The sequence below is a fragment of the Scardinius erythrophthalmus genome (assembly GCF_964197995.2).
Source record: "Scardinius erythrophthalmus genome assembly, chromosome: 20".
Taxonomy (NCBI): domain Eukaryota; kingdom Metazoa; phylum Chordata; class Actinopteri; order Cypriniformes; family Leuciscidae; genus Scardinius; species Scardinius erythrophthalmus.
In genome coordinates, this window is record NC_138240.1 from 34,153,901 (window position 1) to 34,176,381 (window position 22,481).

The 22,481-nt window shown below is 38.3% G+C and overlaps 2 protein-coding genes across 4 annotated transcripts in view; both read right to left on the reverse strand.

Moving 5' to 3' along the window:
• Window positions 1-7,370, reverse strand: part of rnf122 (ring finger protein 122) — a 33,761-nt gene extending 26,391 nt beyond the window's left edge. For 2 of the 3 annotated variants that reach the window (XR_014028999.1, XR_014029001.1), the window contains exon 1: window positions 7,072-7,361. Coding sequence is in view for 1 of the 3 variants with exons in the window: in XM_081349850.1 (XP_081205976.1) it covers window positions 7,072-7,096 (25 nt within the window). In the remaining 2 variants the exon portion in view is untranslated. Of the gene's footprint in view, window positions 1-7,071 lie in introns of all 3 variants that reach the window. The other variant, XM_081349850.1, reaches the window with a different exon arrangement.
• Window positions 7,371-15,345: 7,975 nt separating this feature from the next.
• On the reverse strand, window positions 15,346-20,337 carry LOC308680701 (gamma-glutamyl hydrolase). The gene is made up of 9 exons (XM_081348979.1): window positions 20,157-20,337; window positions 19,905-20,019; window positions 17,981-18,031; window positions 17,563-17,647; window positions 17,235-17,373; window positions 16,188-16,294; window positions 16,000-16,093; window positions 15,785-15,922; window positions 15,346-15,672 (listed from the first exon to the last, which is right to left on the reverse strand). The coding sequence occupies exons 1-9, from the start codon at window positions 20,266-20,268 to the stop codon at window positions 15,554-15,556; spliced, it is 960 nt and encodes a 319-aa protein (XP_081205105.1). The 5' UTR covers window positions 20,269-20,337; the 3' UTR covers window positions 15,346-15,553.
• Window positions 20,338-22,481: the final 2,144 nt, after the last annotated feature.

Below are 22,481 nucleotides of genomic sequence, written 5' to 3' on the forward strand. Positions count from 1 at the left end.
GTCAAGTCCTCTAGTCCGGAATCCACAGCTGCAAGAGATCCGGTTTCTGAGTCAGCTGCAGCCAGTGTTGATCCGAGGCCAGCCACTCAGAGCGCTGTTCCTAAGTCAGCCACCGCTTGCACTGTTCCTGATAATGTGTCCAGTCCTGTCCCAGCAGATGTGTCCAGTCCTGTCCCAGCAGATGTGTCCAGTCCTATCCCAGCTAATGTGTCCAGCCCTGTCCCAGCTGACTGGAGGATGTCTGTGTCCAGCCCTGTCCCAACTAATGTGTCCAGCCCCGTACCAGCTGTCACCCGACCTCTGTTTGTTTCCCCGGACACCCCTGTCACCACTTCACCCCGGTCTGTTTCCCCTAAGACTGTTCCTCGTGTTTCCCCATCCAAGTCTGCCCGGACCCCTCGTCCTCAGCCAGCATCCTGTCCACCCAAGACCACAGTCCCCTCCACCCACCCTGGACATTTCCCCATGAACTCTGTGTTGTCTCCACCTCCTCTGCCTTGTCTGTTGTTTTTGATTTTTCACCCCAACCCTGCTATTGTTTATTCATGTTTGCCGTTGTTGGTTTTTGTCATGTTTTGTTGGTTTGTGTCCATGTCTCAGTCCGTCATGTCACGTGTTTAGTGTTCCCTTAGGGAGCGTCTGGAAGCCGCTCCTTAAGGGAGGGGTTCTGTCATGATTCTGCCTTCTTGTCTCTGATTTTCCCTGGTCTTGAGGCAGGATCATGACAGGCCCATGTTTTGTGTGTAAGCACATGGCCATTTGTTTGGCTGTGTGCTTGCGTTGTCTCGTCATGTAACCCCGCCCCCTTGTTATCTCATCTTGTTATCATTATTGTATCATTGCCGTCACCTGTTTCCCTCATTAGTTTCTCCCTATTTAATCCCCTTGTGTTTTCTGTCCTGTGTCGGTTCATTGTGAATACTGCTGTGATGTTACTCTGTGAATCTTGCCTGTGCTATTATTTCATGTGAGTCATTGCAAAATAGTTCCTGTGAGTATCCTGTCTTCGTTACGAGTCCTGTGAAGATCCTGTTTGTGTATTTGCTGTTAGTTAGTGTCTAGACTTCTGTCAAGTTTATAGTCTAGTTAGTATCCTCAGTCTTGTCTTGTTTTACCCCATTGTGGGCTTTATTTTCCCCTTTTTGCCTATAATAAATCGTGTTTAGTGTACTTTGTCTGCGCCTGGGTTCTCCTTCCTCATCATCATAACAAAAATGGTAGCGGTCAGATAAATACGATCTAAACCAGCTTAATGCTTGTCCTTGAACACCAGTATAATTTTGTTATCGATCTAAGAGTATTGTATGATCTATAGTATCGAACGCAGCACTAAGATCAAGTAAAACTAATATTGAGATACAGCCTTGGTCAGAAGCTAAAAGTAAATCATTTGTGATTTTAACGAGCGCAGTTTCAGTGCTATGATGCGGCCTGAACCCAGACTGAAACTTTTCATAGACGTCATTTTCTTGTAAGAAAGAGCCCAGTTGAGCGGACACAACTTTTTCTAGTATTTTGGACATAAATGGAAGATTTGAAATGGGTCTATAATTTACTAGATTATTCGGATCTAATTGTGGTTTCTTAATGAGAGGTTTTATAACTGCCAGTTTAAATGTTTTTGGAACATAACCTAAAGATAAAGACGAGTTAATAATATTGAGGAGAGGCTCTTCCACTACAGGTAACACTTCTTTCAATAGTTTAGTTGGTATAGGATCTAGTAAACATGTTGTTGTTTTAGATGAAGTAAAAAGTTTATTTAACTCTTTTTGTTCTATAGTTGTAAAGCACTGTAATTGTTCTTGCGGGGTGATAATTGAGGCTGAATTATAAGGCGCGATTGAGGATTGAACGTTTACAATTGTGGTTCTGATGTTTTCTATTTTCTCAGTGAAGAACTTCATGAAATCATTACTACTAAACTGTAATGGAATATTTTGTTCAGGAGTCATCTGTTTATTTGTTAGTCTCGCCACGGTGTTAAATAAGAACTTAGGATTGTTATGGTTGTTTTCTATTAGTTTGCGGAGATGCTCAGCCCTGGCCGCTTTTAGGGCCTTTTTATAACGTGACATACTGTCTTTCCATGCGATTCTAAAGACCTCTAAGTTAGTTTGTTTCCATTTACGCTCTAAATTACGGGTTTCTCTCTTTAGAACACGCGTAGTATTGTTGTACCATGGTGCTTTACTTTTCTCTCTGACCTTTTTTAATCTAATGGGCGCAACAATATCCAATGATCCAGAGAGAATGGTGCTCATAGTGCTAGTTAATTCCTCAAGTTCATCTGTTTGTTTGGGTTCACTGAGCAGCTGAGACAGATCCAATAAGCTATTTGAAAAATGATCTATGGTGGATGGAAGGATTGTTCTGCCTAATCGATAACGCGGCGCAGCATGATATATTACAGGAGTACGTAATATGCAAGTTACCATGTAATGGTCAGTGACATCGTCACTTTGTGGAATGATATCTATATCGGTTGGATCGGTTCCATGTGATATAATTAAATCGAGTGTATGATTAAATCGATGAGTTGGTCTGGTAACGTTTTGCTTGACCCCAAAGGAGTTTAATAAATCTGTAAACGCAGCCCCTAACGCATCATTTTGATTATCTACATGGATATTAAAGTCTCCAACAATTAATGCTTTATCGAAGTTAACTAATAGGTCTGAGAGAAGATCTGCAAACTCTTTTAGGAAATCAGCGTAAGGCCCAGGCGGTCTATATACGGTAGCCAAGGCTAGAGATAATAGGGATGTTTTTCGAACATCTAAGAGCATAACATTTAGTACAAGTACTTCAAATGAAATAAACTTATAACCCGTTTTCTGAGTAACATTGAGAAAATCTCTATAGATTGTTGCAACACCGCCGCCACGACCATTCAGACGGGGCTCGTGCTTATAGGAGTATCCTGATGGAGTAGACTCATTTAGACCGAAATAATCATTTGGTTTAAGCCAGGTTTCAGTAAGGCAAAGTACATCGAAGTTATTATCTGTGACTATTTCATTTACAATAACTGCCTTAGGTGTGAGTGATCTAATGTTTAGAAGACCTAGCTTTAGAAATTGTTTTTGATTACCAATAGCAACATTTTCTGGTTTAATAACAATTAGATTTTTTTCTAGATCCTGCAGTAGATTTATTATTTGATCTCACTAAACGAGGAATAGACACAGTTTCTATGCAATGTTCTACACTATTTATATCAGTTAAATTGGTGCAGCAGAGACTATGATTTGGACTTTTGGTTACTAGTCAAAAGGTATTTAACATTTTGGTGATGTTATCTGACAGAAGATCCGACCCGAATCTGCTTGGGTGTAAGCCATCAGCACGGTAAAGCCTAGGACGCTCCCAAAACAGATTCCAATTATTTACAAAGAGCAGTTTCTGCTCATTGCACCATGACATTAACCATTCATTTAGCGCGAATAATCTACTAAACTTTTCATGACCTAGTCGGTACGTGGGAAGCGGTCCTGACACAATAATCGTTATATCAGGCGATGTGCTGCGTACCGTATCGATCAGATTCCTGAAGTCTTTCTTCAGAACCTCCGTCTGGCGCAGTCTGATGTCTGCCCCTCCCGCGTGCAGGACCACAGTTTCGACGCGCTCGTTCAGAATCTCGGGAACGTGAGCAGCGATTTCAGAAACGCGAGCACCAGGAAAGCAGTGATTATGCACCTTACTTTTATTTAACGTAGCGTGTACGTGTCGAACGATGGAATCGCCGATGATCACAGCATCGCGTTCTGTTTCGCGAAGAGGGGAGAAACGGTTTTGTGTGGATATCTCGAAAACCGGGAGGGTCGGAGAGAGTTTTCTTGGTCTAGACCTGGCTCGCGTCTTCCGCTGCGGAAAAATCCAGGCTTCGTGATGGCATGTTGGAGCCGGGGTGAACGAGACCATGGCTGATCGCGACCTCGACGTTCGGGACCGATGTTGAGGAACGCACGGAGTAGACGAGGTCGGAGTCATCGGGTTAGTAACGTTAGTCTCTGATTTGTGTGCCTCGGCGCGCAATATTTCAAGAGCTAACCGCCGGTCTATCAGCTCGGCTTTTCTCACTAAAAGGTCGTGGATCTGTTTCTCAACAGCTTCCAGCTCAGACTGCACCGCGTGCAGCTCAAATGTGTCCTCACCTGCACCAAAAGGTAAACTACTTACATTTGATATATTCGCCATTTTAACAGATGGACAGTAAGTTAAGTTAGCAACGACGCTACCAGTGATGCTATTAATATTAATACTAATTTATGGCTTAAGTCTTGGATATAATCCGTCTTTTTACGGGTACGGGTGTAGAGTAGACGCACGATAGGCGAGAAAAAAAAAAAAAAAAAAAAATGTTTGTTTGTAAATGAGTGCGGAGAAGACGCGTTCAGCCGTGATCCATGGACGTAACCTATAAGAGTATCCAGCGTTGGATCACTAGGCTTGAGACGCGTCTGCTCAACAATCCGCGTTGTAACTATGAGGTGAGAAAAATAGAAAATGTTCGTTGTAAGTGAGTTTAAAGAGAAATCAAGAATTATAAATCAATCGATGGAGCTCCAAAGACAACAACGCGCTCAGACGCGACGCATGCGCATTCGAAACAGGAAGTCAATCGAAACAGGAAACAAATCAGAGTACATCATCTCTACTGACGAGTATTTATGCTAAACTTAAGGTAACACTTTATTTTGCAGTGTCCTTGTTACACGTTACAGGTAAGTTACTGTAGTAATAACTATAAATTATGCATAATTACATGCAACGAACTAACCCTAAACCAAACCCCAATCCAAACCCTAACCCTTACTCAGTACTTAAATGTATAAGTTCATTTACAGTTACAGTTAAATACAGTTCTTTTTATTTAAAATAAAATGTAACCTAAACTAAAGTATACTTGTATTTAAATGTACTAAATTGCAACAAATACATACAAGTTTCAATATAAATGACATTTGTTTTTATTGAAACCTGTATGTGATTGCAATTAAGTACATTTAAAATATCAAAAATGTAATGATTTATCATGTTAGTCAACACATTAAAATAAGTGTACTTAAAATGTATTTAAACATAATGATTTAACTTTAATGTAAAACTTTTAATTTGACATTATTTCAAAGAAAAAAACATGATGAAATCTCTTAAGCACACTTAAGTGGCCTTTTATTTCATTAATATTATATCACAATAGTCATCTTTTTTATATATATATACTTACAATATATAAGATTTGAAGTGCACAACAAGTATACATTCAGTACAAGTAAGTGCATTTCTTATAAGTGTTTGTGTTGTTAGCAGTACAACAAAAAATAAATCAGTAAAGCAGTCGGTAAGAGAGGGGGTGTGTGGAAGAGACACAAGCGTAAAAGTGTACAAGCAAAACTAGGTCACTACAGTTGCTGGCCATTTAACAGACACGTTTGTTCAGTAACAGAACACTAGAGAAAGCCGTTTGCGGAGCGAGACTCCCTTTCTCGGGATTTAAACTCTGCTCTTTTTGTGTTGGGAAACCAGATCCTTAAACTCACTGCATTTTAAGGAGAAAATAATGGCGTTGACTGTAAAATTTGCACATGATTTGTCCATCACATAGACGCATAAACAACATTAAATACTTGTTTTTCACCACAGGGGTCTTTAACAAAAAAGCAGACTGAAAATGTGCATGAAATATTAACAACCCCAAGAGATTATGGGGCTCTCGGCTATGAAGCGCTTTCAAGGCAAATATGGAATGACCTATAAATATGAAACAAGGGTGTAATCGAAATATTTTCAGCAGCCCTTAATGAATCTCAAGAATCGAGACCGAACGAGAAGTAGATCTGTATCAGATCTAAAGGAACGAACAGATGAATGCCACAAAATAAAAATAATATATTCAAATGTCTATTCCATCAGGATGATTGTCACTTTAAGTGTTAAAATCTTCTTGACACTGCATTAAAAGTGGGTGTGAGGTCCTCATATATGCTTTATTAATACAATACTGTAACAGTCAGAGACAACAATGAACATTAAGTGGATAAAGATCTGGTCAATGATTTGACATCTATTAAGTTGAGACAAAACAATAGCACTGACATAATTTAAGATCTGTCAGTGCAAGTTGAAGCAGCTCAAACATGTATTTTAATCTGCGACTAGGATTATAGTTTATAAAGTTATAAATATGGATATTTTTCTTACAAAAACCCATGGCTTTGCTTCAGAAGGCCTTTATTTACCCCTTGGAGCGTTATGGATTATATGATGGATGGATGCACCTTTATGGGCTTCAAAAACTCTCTATTCACTCCCATTATAAAGCTTGGAAGAGCCAGGATATTAATATAACTCCAATTGTGCTTGGCTGAAAGAAAGTCATATACAACACCTAGGATGGCTTGAGGGAGAGTAAATTATGAGATCATTTTAATTTTTGGGTGAACTAATCTTTTAAGTCTTGTCTTTGAAACCAGAGTTTTGTAAAAAAAAAAAATAAATAAATAAATAAATAAATAAATAAATATATATATATATATATATATATATATATATATATATATATATATATATATATATATTGGACATATAAAAAGACACTTTTTGTACAGGCCAAATGAATAACCCTGGGAAAACATCAGAGCCTATATTTTATTTCCTATTACATATTCATGGATCTAAGATATGTGCTTTGAAAAATATCACTTTGAAAAATGTTTAAATTGTGCAGAGTAGTGTATAAAGAAATCATTTTAGTATGGTTACACCACTTGACATTTTTACTCATTAAATCCAACTTTTTTTGTAGAGATTGTGGAATAAACGTTTTTCAAAATGTATGAAACCAGTATGGATAGAAATATTACATTTCTAAGACCTGGCACGTGCGTTTCAAACTAGATTTCTCCTCATCATCATCTCAGACATCTTTGTCATTGACCCATTTAGCAGAACCTATTGTTTGTGTGTATAAACCCTCAACCTTTTCCCATCTTTTATTGTGTTTTAATATAGTACAGCCTATAAACTCCCACACTATTCCAGGAAGGATAAAGGTGATCTTACCGTTGCACCACTGGAAAGGCTGCATCAATCCACCCGTGTGATTCCTCTCTATGAACAGATGTGTGTTTATAAACAGAGAGATGATGCCCTCTGTCTGTCTGTCGCTCTGTCAGCACATCTGGATTCATCTGACTAAACACAGTCCTCCTCACACGATGCGAGTCAGTAAATACAGTCACATTCACGACATTCGGCTCATATTGTGCTGTTCGCGCGCGTTTAAGTGCGATGCGCGCGTCGTTTTTCCTCAGCTCGCGCGTCGTGGCTGATGTTGGCATCCATTGAGAACTAAAGCGAGCGAGTTAAAGACCCTCCCAGCCCGAGTGATGAGCACCGAACAGAGCCAATCTCCACCAGCACATCTCCACGGTCATCTCTGACTCACTTATGAACACATAAACAAGTCATTTTAACATTCGAATAGCACGTTAAATGTTATGTATAAAGTTGAAATTAAATTAATTTGAATAGAAATACAATAGCAACGTAATTCAAAATAACGACTCCAAAATAGTTACACAAACTAGATTTTCTTCAGGAAAAGCGAGTGGTGTTTTCCTGGAGCAAGACTCCCAGCTAGCAAAAAAATATGTTCTAAGAACGAATTAAGTTATGAAAATTTCTTTCTGAATGTTTTCTGGTGGTTCGAAACGAAACGACGCTCTGTGAGCTATGTGTTTTTGTGCTAACGTTTTTGGAAGAAAGATCATTTCAATAGCCCACCTTCATGGCTCACAATACCGTGGTACTGAGGAGAGGCCCTTAAACTGCCTCAAGTAAATAAAGTTTACCCTGCATGCCTCTTCAAGATGCTGGTCCTGAGGGGCCCCCAAGGGCCTCGATGCCCTCCCCATTTCTTTATGATGTTGTGGCTGCCGAGGTTTATTTATAACAGTAAACAAAGTTCGTTTCTTAGCATGCATGAATAACCACGATTATTCGCATCTAACATAAAAGTTTGTGTTTATATAATATATGTGTGTGCGTGTCTGTGTGTAAATATATATATATATATATATATATATATATATATATATATATATATATATATACACACACACACACACACACACACACAAACAGACACGCACACACAAACACAAACTTTTATGTTAGATATATATACACATACAGTATATGTACACACAGACAATAATACATATATAGCCTATATATTCCAGTTTAAATAATGTACTACAGTATATTTATCATTATTGTAAAATAAATTATGTAGGTTATTTTTGTAAAAAAAAACAAAAAAAAAACTGAATCGTTTTGAGTCAACATGCCATTTGAGACCATACTGCCCTCTTCTGGCACATAAAGCATGAAGTGCCTTTCATTAACCATTTCAATCTAATCCGACTCTTGGTGATTCTGTGTCCATCTCTTGCCATCCCAGCCAGCAATGACATGTGGGGCCCAGATGAGGGCTTCATGGGCGGCAAATGTGGGCCCCATTATGGGCTTGCACCCGGGATCCACATTGGGGCCAGCCGTGGAAGCCCAGACGTACTAAAAGTGGGACCTCTAAGGGTACTGCATGGGTCTTAATTGGGCAATTCATGTCAGACCCATTTGGGCCCCACCTGCCCAATGGGGTCCAAAGTGGGCTTTGCAACATAGCTACACAGATGGGTTTTAAGTGGGATCTGTAAGGGTCTTATGTGGGTCTTAACTGGGCAATTCATGTCAGACCCATTTGGGGCCCACCTGCTTAAAGGGGTTTAAAATGGGCTTGCACCCGGGATCCACATGGGGGCCAGCCATGGATGCCCAGATGGGTTTTAAGTGGGATCTGTTAGGGTTTTATGTGGGTCTTAACTGGGCAATTCATGACAGACCCATTTGGGGCCCACCAGTCTGAAGGGGTTTAAAGTGGGTTTGCACCCGGGATCCACATGGGGGCCAGCCGTGGATGCCCAGGTGGGTTTTAAGTGGGATCTGTAAGGGTCTTATGTGGGTCTTAACTGGGCAATTCATGACAGACCCATTTGGTGCCCACCAGTCTGAAGGGGTTTAAAGTGGGTTTGCACCCGGGATCCACATGGGGGCCAGCCGTGGATGCCCAGGTGGGTTTTAAGTGGGATCTGTAAGGGTCTTATGTGGGTCTTAACTGGGCAATTCATGTCAGACCCATTTGGGCCTCACCTGCCCAAATGGGTCTAAAGTGGGCTTGCACCCGGGATCCAACCATGGCTACCCAGATGCAGACCTGCAAACTCCTAAGAGTAAAAAAGGTGACAGTGTCGCGGGGGGTGTCACCCTGTTGACTTCAATGGGGCAAGTTTTAAACCTGCTTTTTGCCTCTTAACATCCTTGATGTGTCATTACAAGTGCCCAGCTAATGACCTGTGCACTTGTAATGACACATCAAGGATGTTAAGAGTAGGCCTGTCGCGATAGTCGATAATTCGATTAATCGCACGATAAAAAAAAAAGAGCTCGATAATTTTTCCGGCCACGATAATTCCATTTGCATGCTTGTTTGTTTTCCTCGTCTCTCTCTCTCTCTCTACCAAAGAGACAGGATGACCACTCTCGCTCGGTTCTTTAGCCGCTAGCGTATAGGAGGAGTGAACCCTCTTTGTTGTCAGTTGCATGGTCTCTGTGTGGGAAGGCGGCGCCGCGGCGCTTGTCAGTCACATGGTCTTTGTATGGGAAAGCGCCGGCGGGACTGTTTGCGGCTACTGCCGGGAGAGAGAGAGAGAAGACGCTAGTTGTGAGTTGCGACAGCGAGCACGATCACATGAAAATGTGTATCTATACCACGAATGTTATTTCTCGTGCCATTTATACGCCAAAAATAGTTTTTGCATGCATATGATACGCTCGCACTCCTCACCCCTAATCCTAACCAAGTATTTTCAGTGCGTAGCATACACGCAATAAAGTGCGTCTCCGTCTTCCCGACAGTACACAATCACTTGACAAAGTAACAGGAGGACAAAGTAACAGGAGTAACAGTGCAAAATGGTGTGATATGGCTTGTTGAGGCTTTTTTTTATTTGTTTACAAAGGTCCTAACTGTCAGTTTTGCCTGTTATGGAATGTATCACTATTTAAGCCTAATGTCTAAAGCCTAATGTTTAATATTTTTTGAAGTGCAATTTTGTTTACATCCATTTTATTTATTAACAGACATTTATTTTGTTAACAGACACTAAAGCGGGTCGCACACCGGACGCGCAGCGCCACGTCTTTTAAATTCGAACACATTATTCTCTATGAGAGTACACACAAGCGGCGTCTGACCGCGGCGCCCAGCAACGGCTCAGGACCGTGTTCAAAATCCTGCCGCGCCACAGAGCGCCATTTACATAGTTTTATATAAAATTTACATTTATGTGTCTCAAATCGTAGTTAATGTATATATGGACTTAATCCTGTGCTGCAATATACATTTAGTTTTATATTTATTTACAGAAATCAGAAAATTGCTGATGTTATCGGATTTTCAGGTGACAGTTGTCCTAGACGCGGCGCTGAGCTGCGCGTCCGGTGTGCGACCCGCTTAAGAGTCCATTGCTTTCATTGTTTTTGGTTGTTTTGTTCATTTTTTTGGATATTTAAAATGTTTTCCGTTTTCAATGTTTAATATTCTTTAGAAATAAAAGTTTATAGATCGTTGAAAAGGTGTAGCCTACCTGCATTATTATGCCATTATAATTATATTAAATGAAAATGGTCTCAGAACGACAATATTATCGTTTATCGCGATAATTTCTTGGACAATTTATCGTCCAGCAAAATTTGTTATCGTGACAGGCCTAGTTAAGAGGCTAAAATCAGGTTTAAAACTTGCCCCATTGAAGTCAACAGGGTGCAAATTTTAAAAAGAGGATAACACGGTGTAGGCAACACCGATTTTTGTCGTTGTTCTCTGTATTGACAGCACTCCAAATGTACAAAAAAATGAGCTCAATGTTAAAATTGACCGGAGTTCTCCTTTAAGGAAACAATCTAAGAAAACGCTTTGAACTGCAAGAAATATATTGTTAAATTGAACAACAAAAATGATCTTTAAAAAACAATTTAAATGTCACAATGTAACGGGTACCGTAGCAACGGCACCGTGGATAACAGATTAATTCCTGTAAAACAGGAGAGAAACGAGGAGACAGTATTATCAGTTTCGAGCTCTCTGCAGTAATTTATTTTCTGAATTTTCTTCAGCAATCACATCTCTATTGTTAAGTATCATTGTATGTTTCACATTTTACATGTTCAGTGTCTTTTTAACATTACAATTAATTTTCAGTGTCCATGTCAATGCAAAATCCATATTAAAATAAACCTCTTTCCACCAAATGCATGTTCACTTACTCTTCATGCTTGTATTTTATACTATTTATCAAAATGAAATGTAAAGACAATGGTAATATTCACCAGCTTTTTTTTAGATACTTAGAATCTTCCATTCACAGTATTTTATCAGTATCATGTTAATACAGTACTGCAAAATCATGCTCAGAACTCATAAATACATTGAAATATATTCTGAAATATAACAAAAATATATGAAATATAAGTATGAAATATATTTATTGGGCCAATTTCAAATATTTGCATATATTCCAAAATATTTCCTGAAAATATAATTCAAATATATTTCTTTTGTGTATGGGAGTGTAACTTTTAACCTCATTTTAAACTGTAAACATTTTTGTATAAACTCATTGAGCAAAAAAACATTTCAAACAAATGGTGGGAAACTGACATACAGTGAGCTAAACATATCTGTTAACATTACAAGCTTAAAAAAATATCATATAGGCCTACACGGGGAAAGTGTGTGTTGAGCTGACTTGCTCTCTAGTAATGCCTCTCGACCGTTAGTCTGTAGGACTTTGCCCTCTCGTTTCAACTCATTTCAAACTAAATCAAAAACAGACCCTAACGAAACTCATTTTACTAAAAACAGTTCACTCATATCTCACATACATTTCAGCATAGATAAATGCTACTTCTGAGGTGTTTTTATACATTTACCAACCTGTAAAACAGGAGAAAAACGAGGAGACAGTGGCCGTTTCTCAATATGCGTTCTTGTCTGTACTTGCGTTCTTGTGGACTTGTGAAACGTCATCAGTCGCTGCCCAAGTACCGTCCCAATACACAAGTTTGCAATTTGGCAAGAACGGTTAAAAATCCCGGAAGTGTTCTTGACACGCCCATTTTACCGAGGATGCATAGGTTGGTAACTTGAGTGAACTTGACGGCAGAAATATCCCAGCATTCATTTCTGCATTCGAGGAATGAGAGGTCAATACAGCAAGTCGTTTTTCTACAATTTCGTACGCCATTTCATCACTAAATTCACTTCTGAGAACATTTGATGCGAGAAATCAACTGTGTACGTTAGATTTCAAATATTGGCATTTTTCGAAAATGCGCTCAAACGTTTTCGGAAGTGAGAATCTCCAGCGTAGGTAGCTTTATTGTTATGAATATACATAGTGTACAGTTGTAGAGTAATCCCTTGAGCTGAGGGTAGGCTTGGGCGATAAAGCCTGGCTGTTATCGTCAATAATTCTCGTTATGTTTGGGTACTGCAGACGGCGTCTGTGCGGAGGTATTATTGCGCAATACCAGCAAGAACACATCGTCTCAAAGTGTCAGCAGCGTTCTGTGTGCTCGTCACCTTGTGAGTTCATTCTTCCAAGAACAACTAGCAAGAGCGTTCTCCTCAAGAACACAAGTCCGTTCTTTGCATTCTTGGTTTTGAGAAACACCCCTTGTTATCAGTTTCAAGCTCTCTGCAGTAATGAGAAACCCGCAACTCACGCAGCTACAGTAACTCGTCACTCTACACTGCCCCTACTGGCCTGGAGCAAACACTACACAATTCACTTAAATACAATCACTTGTTTCAATTAAAAGACAGTAATTGTGAATATTCTTAAAACACAAATACAACACTTTTGTGGTCGTCACAACAATATACCGGTAAACAAATCAAAAATATATTTAAAAAAAAAAAATCTCTGAAAAAAAAACAGCTCTCCAAAAATACTTTAATACAAAATTGTTACATCGAACAATAAACATAATCTTTAAAAAACAATTCAAATGTCACAACATACCGGTAAATAAATCAAAAATATATTTTTATATTTTTATATATTATCACAGTTCAAACCCATACCCACTTTGCCCATAAATGTACCATGCAGGACCCATATATGTGTTCACAGTTCAAACCCATGGCCACTTGGCCCATAAAAATTCTATGCAGGACCCATATATGTGCTCCCAGATCAAACCCATGCCCACTCGGCCCATGAATATGTCATGCAAGACCCATATATGTGTTCCCAGATCAAACACATGCACACTTGGCCCATAAATAAACCATGCAGGACCCATATATGTGTTCTCAGTTCAAACACATGCCCACTTGGCCCATAAATATGACATGCAAGACCCATATTTGTGTTCCCAGATCAAACCCATGCCCACTCGGCCCATAAATATGTCATGCAAGACCCATATATGTGTTCCCAGATCAAACCCATGCCCACTTGGCCCATAAAAATTCTATGCAGGACCCATATATGTGTTCCCAGATCAAACCCATGCCCACTCGGCCCATAAATAAACCATGCAGGACCCATATATGTGTTCCCAGATCAAACCCATGCCCACTCGGCCCATAAATAAACCATGCAGGACCCATATATGTGTTCTCAGTTCAAACACATGCCCACTTGGCCCATAAATATGACATGCAAGACCCATATTTGTGTTCCCAGATCAAACCCATGGCCACTTGGCCCATAAATATGACATGCAAGACCCATATTTGTGTTCCCAGATCAAACACATGCACACTTGGCCCATAAATATGTCATGCAAGACCCATATATGTGCTCCCAGATCAAACCCATGCCCACTCGGCCCATGAATATGTCATGCAAGACCCATATATGTGTTCCCAGATCAAACACATGCACACTTGGCCCATAAATAAACCATGCAGGACCCATATATGTGTTCTCAGTTCAAACACATGCCCACTTGGCCCATAAATATGACATGCAAGACCCATATTTGTGTTCCCAGATCAAACCCATACCCACTCGGCCCATAAATATGTCATGCAAGACCCATATATGTGTTCCCAGATCAAACCCATGGCCACTTGGCCCATAAAAATTCTATGCAGGACCCATATATGTGTTCCCAGATCAAACCCATGCCCACTTGGCCCATAAATATGACAGGCAAGACCCATATATGTGTTCCCAGATCAAACACATGCCCACTTGGCCCATAAATAAACCATGCAGGACCCATATATGCATTCCCACTTCAAACCCATGGCCACTTGGCCCATAAAAATTCTATGCAGGACCCATATATGTGTTCCCAGATCAAACCCATGCCCACTCGGCCCATAAATAAACCATGCAGGACCCATATATGTGTTCTCAGTTCAGACCCATGCCCACTTGGCCCATAAAAATTCTATGCAGGACCCATATGTGCATTCCCAGTTCAAACCCATGCCCACTTGGCCCATAAATATGTCATGCAAGACCCATAAATGTGTTCCCAGATCAAACCCATTCCCACTTGTCCCATAAATATGTCATGCAAGACCCATATATGTGTTCCCAGATCAAACCCATGCCCACTTGGCCCATGCCTGTCCCTTATGGGGCCCATGTAATTAGCTCATATGGGCTTCCTATGTGGGACTCGTACTACAAAACCTACATGGGACCCGCTGATTTCACCCAGCCAAAGCCCATGCCCACACAGTACCCATGGAACCCGTAGTTAACCCATCTGGGCCCCACATGTCATTGCTGGCTGGGTATACGTCAGAAACTGTCCATGAATTTTCTTGGCGGTGATTTTTCCGGGGTTGGTCACCAGGTCTTACCTTTTCATGGCGTGGGACTCACACTCACACACACGTGCGCATTCACACCTACAGACAATTTAGCGTCTCCAATTCCCCGATACTGCATGTTTTTGGAGAAAACTGTTTGTGGGGAAAATTGGAGCTCCCGGAGTCACAGGGAGAACATGCAAACTCGAACCAGAGACCTCAACGCTACCCTGAGTCGCCCTCGCTGATGTTGTGTCATGTGCAATTTTGGTCGCAATTCATTTTACAGTACGTGTTCATACAGTGTACTTACCTAAGAAAGTACTGGGTAATATAAGGTAACTACTTAAGGTGAGGTTCAGGGTTAGTACCTAGTTATTACCCAGTTATTGCAATCACTATAATAAGAACATATGTACATGGGGAACAGGACTGTAAAATAATTTTTGGGTTTAAAACCTGCATATTTAATAACATTTATTAAAGAAATGAAATATGCAAGCATAAATCACAAAATAATTTAATTAGTCTCTCTGTTAAAAACATTCTATGTTTAAATATGAGGTCTGTGATTATTACAGTACATTTGTCAATCTGAAGTGTCTAGAGAGGGGTTTTCTTTCTCAGCACCGCCCAGTATTATTAGAAGAAATAAATCTGTTCATAAGCAGAGATGTTTGCCACATAAACCGGGTTGTAGTTGTATATGAGTGCGCTGCTCTCTTCCGCTGCTTCACTGAAGAGGTGTGTGCTTCTCCTTCCTGAAAACACACAGATGCATTTGTTCATTTAGCACTGCATCTGTTCATCCAAATGTATACAAACCAGGAACATCACAAACAAACAAGTAAACAAATGAGAGACTGTAATTACCCTCATTAACAAAGAATTCCGCCAGTAAGGATGAGATGCGCACAGCATTCCTGGAATGAGGAAAGTTGTGATGCGGGTCCCACTGAAAGCGGTTCACCTCTGGGTGCCACTGAACCCCATAGAAAGGGTAATTCCTGCCTGTAGACACATATCATTCATCCACACTGTGTATGGCTGCTTGTTTGTAATGTAAAAAATATGTTGTTGTTTTTTACCTTCAATTGTGGAAACAAACTCAAGGCCGTTTTCTGCTATGTTTGTGGACAGCACTGAAAAGAAGCCTTTCAGTTTCTCATTACCCATGAATGCCTGAGAAAGAGGAACAGCTCATTGCTCGCTTTTTTTGTTATTTAGATTAGAATGATTTAAATGAACATATATGGTGTGTTTATAAAGCATGTACCTCTTTAGTCACTCCGTAGTGGTGGAAGTTCGCAGTGAGTGGTTCCTCAGACAGCGCTTTACGGAGGTCAGGAGGAACGCTAGCAAACATACGACTGGATGGAGCCTCTGTTAGTGGATATACAAGCACAGCTGATGATTCCAACCACAGCAACTATTACATTTAAATGATACATATATACTGGTCATTATATATATATATATATATATATATATATATATATATATATATATATATATATATTTATATTTATATATATATATAAATTTTTATAAATTTGTTCAGTGTATATATATATAATATATATATATATATATATATATATATATATATATATATATATATATATATATATATACACTGAACAAATTTATAAACGCAACACTTTTGTTTTTGCCCCCATTTTTCATGAGCTGAACTCAAAGTTCTAAGACTTTTCCTATGTCCACAAAAGGCCTATTTCTCTCAAATATTGTTCACAAATCTGTCTAAACCTGTGTTAGTGAGCACTTCTCCTTCGCCGAGATAATCCATCCACCTCACAGGTGTGGCATATCAAGATGCTGATTAGACAGCATGATTATTGCACAGGTGTGCCTTAGGCTGGCCACAATAAAAGGCCACTCTAAAATGTGCAGTTTTACTGTATTGGGGGGGTCCAGGAGGAGTCTATGTATATATATGTGTGTGTGTGTGTGTGTACACATAAATTTACAAACTTTTATGTTAGATGCGATTAATCGATTTAATATATAGCTGTAAGCTTAAATGTATACATGTAAATTCGAATATATAGTTTTTTTACATAATATATATACATTTTATATATAAATAAATAAAAATTCTTAAATATATACATGCATACAGTATGTGTGTATTTAGATAAACAAAATAATTACACACAGTACACACACATATATTATGTAAACAAAAGCTTTTATTTTGGATGCGATTAATCGCGATTAATAGTTGCCCAGCACTACTTTATTGATATAGTTATCGTCCTTGGTAAGAATGGGCCTTAAAACTATAGTACAGTATGAGTACCTGAGCTGAAGTTGAGCGGATAACTGACATTCTCGGCTGTCGTCTTACTCAACAGGTTTTCTCCGGACACCAGTACAGTGAGCAGCTGAAATCCCAGGCATGTTCCCCAGATGGGAAAGTACTCGCCCTCATCATGTGCCTAACAACATTTTTAAAAACTATCAGTGGTAACCTGTTCATTTCCTTTTAGTTCATAAGATGATGCTAAAGAATCAGGAAAACTACTGAAATAAAGACAGTGGCATAATATTAACAACTAATAGTTCAAGAGACACGAGGAGCATCTCACATTCTCTTACAAACATGACTTTTACTGTAATTCACCGACCTTAAGGGCCAGTCTGAAGTAAATCCCAGCAGTGTGAGCAAACTCAGATGTCTCCAGGTTCACGGAGCCTCCAATGAGAAGAAGACTGATTGGCAGACAGATATGTTATGAAAGTTATGCTTTTGTATTTGCTTTTGTTTACTTCCTGTAAGCTTCTGTAAGAATACTGTATTTAGGGCATAAATGTAGCTCTGCGCAGATAAACATTCAGAACTAATTATAAACTGGTAGAATTGATGAAATCTAGGTTACTTCAATCATGTATTCAGTGCTGTGATACATCCTTTTCTGTATGTCTCTAATGGCCTAAATCTTGAGAATGTAACGATCATGTATGAATACTTAAGGAAAACGTCATCATAACAATAAGGAACTCATTATTTTGAGTTTAGTTTGAGAATACTGGTGGAGAACATACCCATTTATTGACTTGAAGATTTTTTCATGTTCTGCAAAACTCTGGTTTAGCCTGTAACATAAAATGTCAAATTTATTAGTATGATTGCTTAAATAACACGTTTTGGACACTGATTTGCTGATTTCATTTCATTAAATTCAATAATTTGGTATTCTCTTTTAATGTACAGTTTTCGTTATTGATTTATGGCTGAAATGGTTAATAACTCAGTTTTGTGAATTCATATATGGTGTATTATTTCCTGACTAAAAAATGAACATATATGTCATGGGAACCCTTGTGAAAAAGAGATGTGCTTAATTGTATTGAATGTACACTTGTACTGTAATTCTCGAAAGTATATATATATTTAACTGTAACCGCACATAATATTATATTACTAAAATAAAAGGCCACTTTCAACTTTAAAAAAAGTTTTACCTATATTTTAGATCATTATGTTTTAATAATCTTTTGTCGTGCTTCAAAGAAGTACGCTTATTTTGATGTGTTGACTAGCATACTAAAGTAGGCCTACTTGATTATTAATTATAAACAACAGTGTATTATTCAATATTACATTTATAGCAATTGTACATTCAGCAGTATACCATCCTTTCACCATATTTCAAAAACAACAGATTTATAAAATGATATACAGTACAGGTCAAAAATTTGGAAACATTACTATTTTTAATGTTTTTGAAAGAAGTTTCTTCTGCTCATCAAGCCTGCATTTATTTGATCAAAAATACAGAAAAAAGATTTAATATTGTGATATATTATTACAATTTAAAATAATTGGTTTTCAATTGATTATACTTTAAATTATCATTTATTTCTGTGATGCAAAGCTGAATTTTCAGGATCATTACTCCAAGTCTATCACATGATCCTTTAGAAATCATTCTAATATGATGATTCATTATCAAAGTTGGAAACAGTTCTGCTGCTTAATATTTTTTCATAACCTGTGATACTTTTTTAGGATACTTTGATGAATAAAAAGTAAAAAAAAAAAAAAAAAAAAAAAAAAATTTTTGAAATAAATCAATACTTTTATTCAGCAAGGATGTGTTAAACTGATAGTAAAGAAGATTTATATTATAAGAAAATATATCTTTTTATTTTGAATAAATGCAGTTCTTTTTAACCTTTTATTCATCAAATATATTTGATGAACAGCAGAACTGTTTCCAACACTCATAATAAATCAGAATATTAGAGTGATTTCTAAAGGATCATGTGATAGACTGGATGTCACATGTGACACTGAAGACTGGAGTAATGATGCTGAAAATTCAGCTTTGATCACAGGAATAAATTATTTTTTAAAGTATATTCAAATAGAAAACTATTATTTTAAGTTGTCATAATATTTCACAATATAACTGTTTTTTTCTGTATTTTTGATCAAATAAACGCAGCCTTGATAAGCATTAGAGACTTCTTTCAAAAATATAAAAAAACGTAATGTTTCCAAACTTTTGACCTGGGGTGCGTTTCCCGAAAGCATCGTTGGCCAACTATGGTCGCAAGTTCATCGCAATGTCCATTGAACTCTATTGGTAACGACGGAACTTGCGACCATAGTTGGCCAACGATGCTTTCGGGAAACGCACCCCTGTACTGTATGAAGACGTATTTAAAATAAGGACTTAAATAGGTCGAAAAGGCACTCTTAAATTCAAATAATTGCTTTTAATATTTCAACTATAAAACAAGTCTATTCAATTAATGAAATGCAATTAAGTGCTCAGAAACATTATATTCAGTTCGCACTTAAGTACTATTCTTTAATTATTTCCCTAAAAACTCTTTTTAAAAGTATGATAAAGTGTATGGCTTCACAAGGGAACACTTTGCTGTAATAAACGGAATTCGAATCAATGAATCGGTTTTTGACATGAATCGAATCAATGCTAACAAACAGAAGTAGACTTACCTAATGGGCACAACTCTAGCTCCCCCGGATTCGATGTACTTCACATATGATGAAGGGATGTAGGTCTTTCCAAATATTTTCATAACCTCACTGTCAACCTCTTGCGTCAGAATGCCTACAGACGAGGTTTACATATGATTTTAGATTGTTAGCAAGACGAGAAATTAAGCTGGTGCTATTAAATGTAAATTAAGCTGGTGCTATATGTCATGTTGACATATAGGCCTAGTACTATGAAGACAGGAGTTTTACCAATGATCGGTGTGTTGTTCTCAGGCTCGTTTCTCTGCAGGTGTTTTACCGGAGACGCGCTGCACAACACGAGAACACACACACACACGCACACGAGCGCGCTGAAGCCCATTCTCACTCACTCGGACCTGAAGCCAGATGTGCTCGTTCAGTCGCATAATCTGTTTCATAAAGTGTGCAAACTGAAAGTTAGAGGGAAGTCATGAGATGGGCGGGGTTTGTACTTTTTGGAGGAAGGAAAACAAATTAATGTTTACACCAGTATACCGCTAACACCCAAGTTTGTCTGGGAAAACACTGTTGGGCGAGTTCGAGAAATAACCTACATCAGCCGCATTCTCCACACACAGACCAGAGGTTCCTGAAAGTTTTAGGAACTTGTATTTTTCTAAACGTTCACACAACAAGTGTTTATCACGAGCTGTAATCCACAGTGACATCAGCAATCTTGAGCTTTATGTATCCTGTGGACTGAGTGAGTGAGTGAACGGGTGCTGGATTGCACTAAACGACGTTGTAATGTTTTCCTTCTGCACAACTCTGAACTTTACGCAACTTGTCAATGCATCTACACAATAACTTACAGAGGGAAGAATGTACCAGTTCCACCATTTACAAAACTTATTAACCTACAATGCATATTTAAAGTCAACACGAAATCAAAATGGACCCTTTTTGATATATTTTAAACCATTTGTCCATGTTAGGCCTATTCTAAAACAAGAAAGAAAAAAAAAAAGAAGAAAAAGAAGGTGTAGTCTGCCTTGAATATTGTCAGCCAAACATTTATTCTAGTATAGGCTATGTAATGATGGAGTTGCAATTTCTACATTTTAAATTTATCAACTTTTAAATTTTAAAGCCCCCGTTATCAATAATTTTATCCCTTAAACTCATCTTTGATCACCAAAATGACAAAATGACTTTCCCTCTGTCAAAAAAAAAAAAAAAAAAAATCCATCATGCCTTAAAATATCTGTATATATGCAAATGAGACCCGCCTCCACTCACTCACTCAGCTCAGAGATCCACTGGTTGACGATCACACGTTGATCTGATTGGTTACAAGGTAGTTTGTGACGTCAGAAACACCAGCGATTTCAAAGTGTGTTTTTGAGACTGTCTTTGGTTCACTGCAGTTTTAAGGAGAAAATACTCAACAATGGTGTCGACTTATGAATTTACACATGGTTTGTCTTAAAGCATATTAAAAACACCACATAGCCTAATCATATAAACAACATTAAAAGCTTGATTTTCACAATGGGGGACTTTAATATTGAATAACACACTACTACAATTAAAATCATTATCAAGTAGCCTACATGTGCTTTAGCATGTTAGTCAACACAAAATAAGCCTACTTCTTTAAAACAAAATGTACTTTAATGTAAAACTTTTAATTGGACATTATTAGTCAGATTATATCTCTGAACATAGCGTTTACCATAAAATCCCATTTTGATTCAATGATGTCCTTATTTTATAGAATGTCAGGCCTGCCAAAATACTAAATAAATATACAAAGAAATGAATAAAGGACATTATCTCAGACTTAGCAATGGAGCTCAGAGTGGCAAGAACGATGATTTGAGTCCACAGCGACACCTTGTGGGATTGATAAGAGCTTGCATTTATTGATGAGACTCAGAACACAGAAGAACCAGAGCAAAGACACTGAAGTCTACGCAAGCATATTGATCAATGTGTTTGAAACACGACTGCAAATTCAGTTTACAATCATGTTTTTTTGCATGCGTGTATGTGGTACGTATGTTTGTATTTAATATTTAATTCTGTATATTTAGTGCTGATGGTTTGATTCACGGGTATTGAGAAATGTAAATGTGAAAAGTGAATGAGAAAGAGATTTTAGAGATCTATGCACTTAAAAGAGTGTATTTATTACATGTTTAGAATATGTTGGTACTAGTTTATGTATACATCTAAGGAGTTGATATCCAGATAATTATAAAATGCCTTAAAGGGGTCATATAATGATACATGCACTTTTACAAGTTGATTGTACTGAAATGTGTGTTGGCAGTGCCTGTACACAACCATCATAAAATGATAAAAATCCATCCGGTGGTTTTCTTTTTAATCTTCTTATATGTTTTCCCCCATCTCAAATCAAGCCGTGGACGCCCCTCCCACGATTGTTGATTGACAGCAGCGTTTCAACACAGACCCGCCCTCGTGAGCGAGCTGTCAATCATAGTCCGCGCAGACTGGCGCGTCATTGTTGATACGCTGGAGCACTGTCTATGAGCAGAATGGCGTCTAAGCGATTGTGGTGTTCTGTTCTTGGGTGTAATGAGGAAC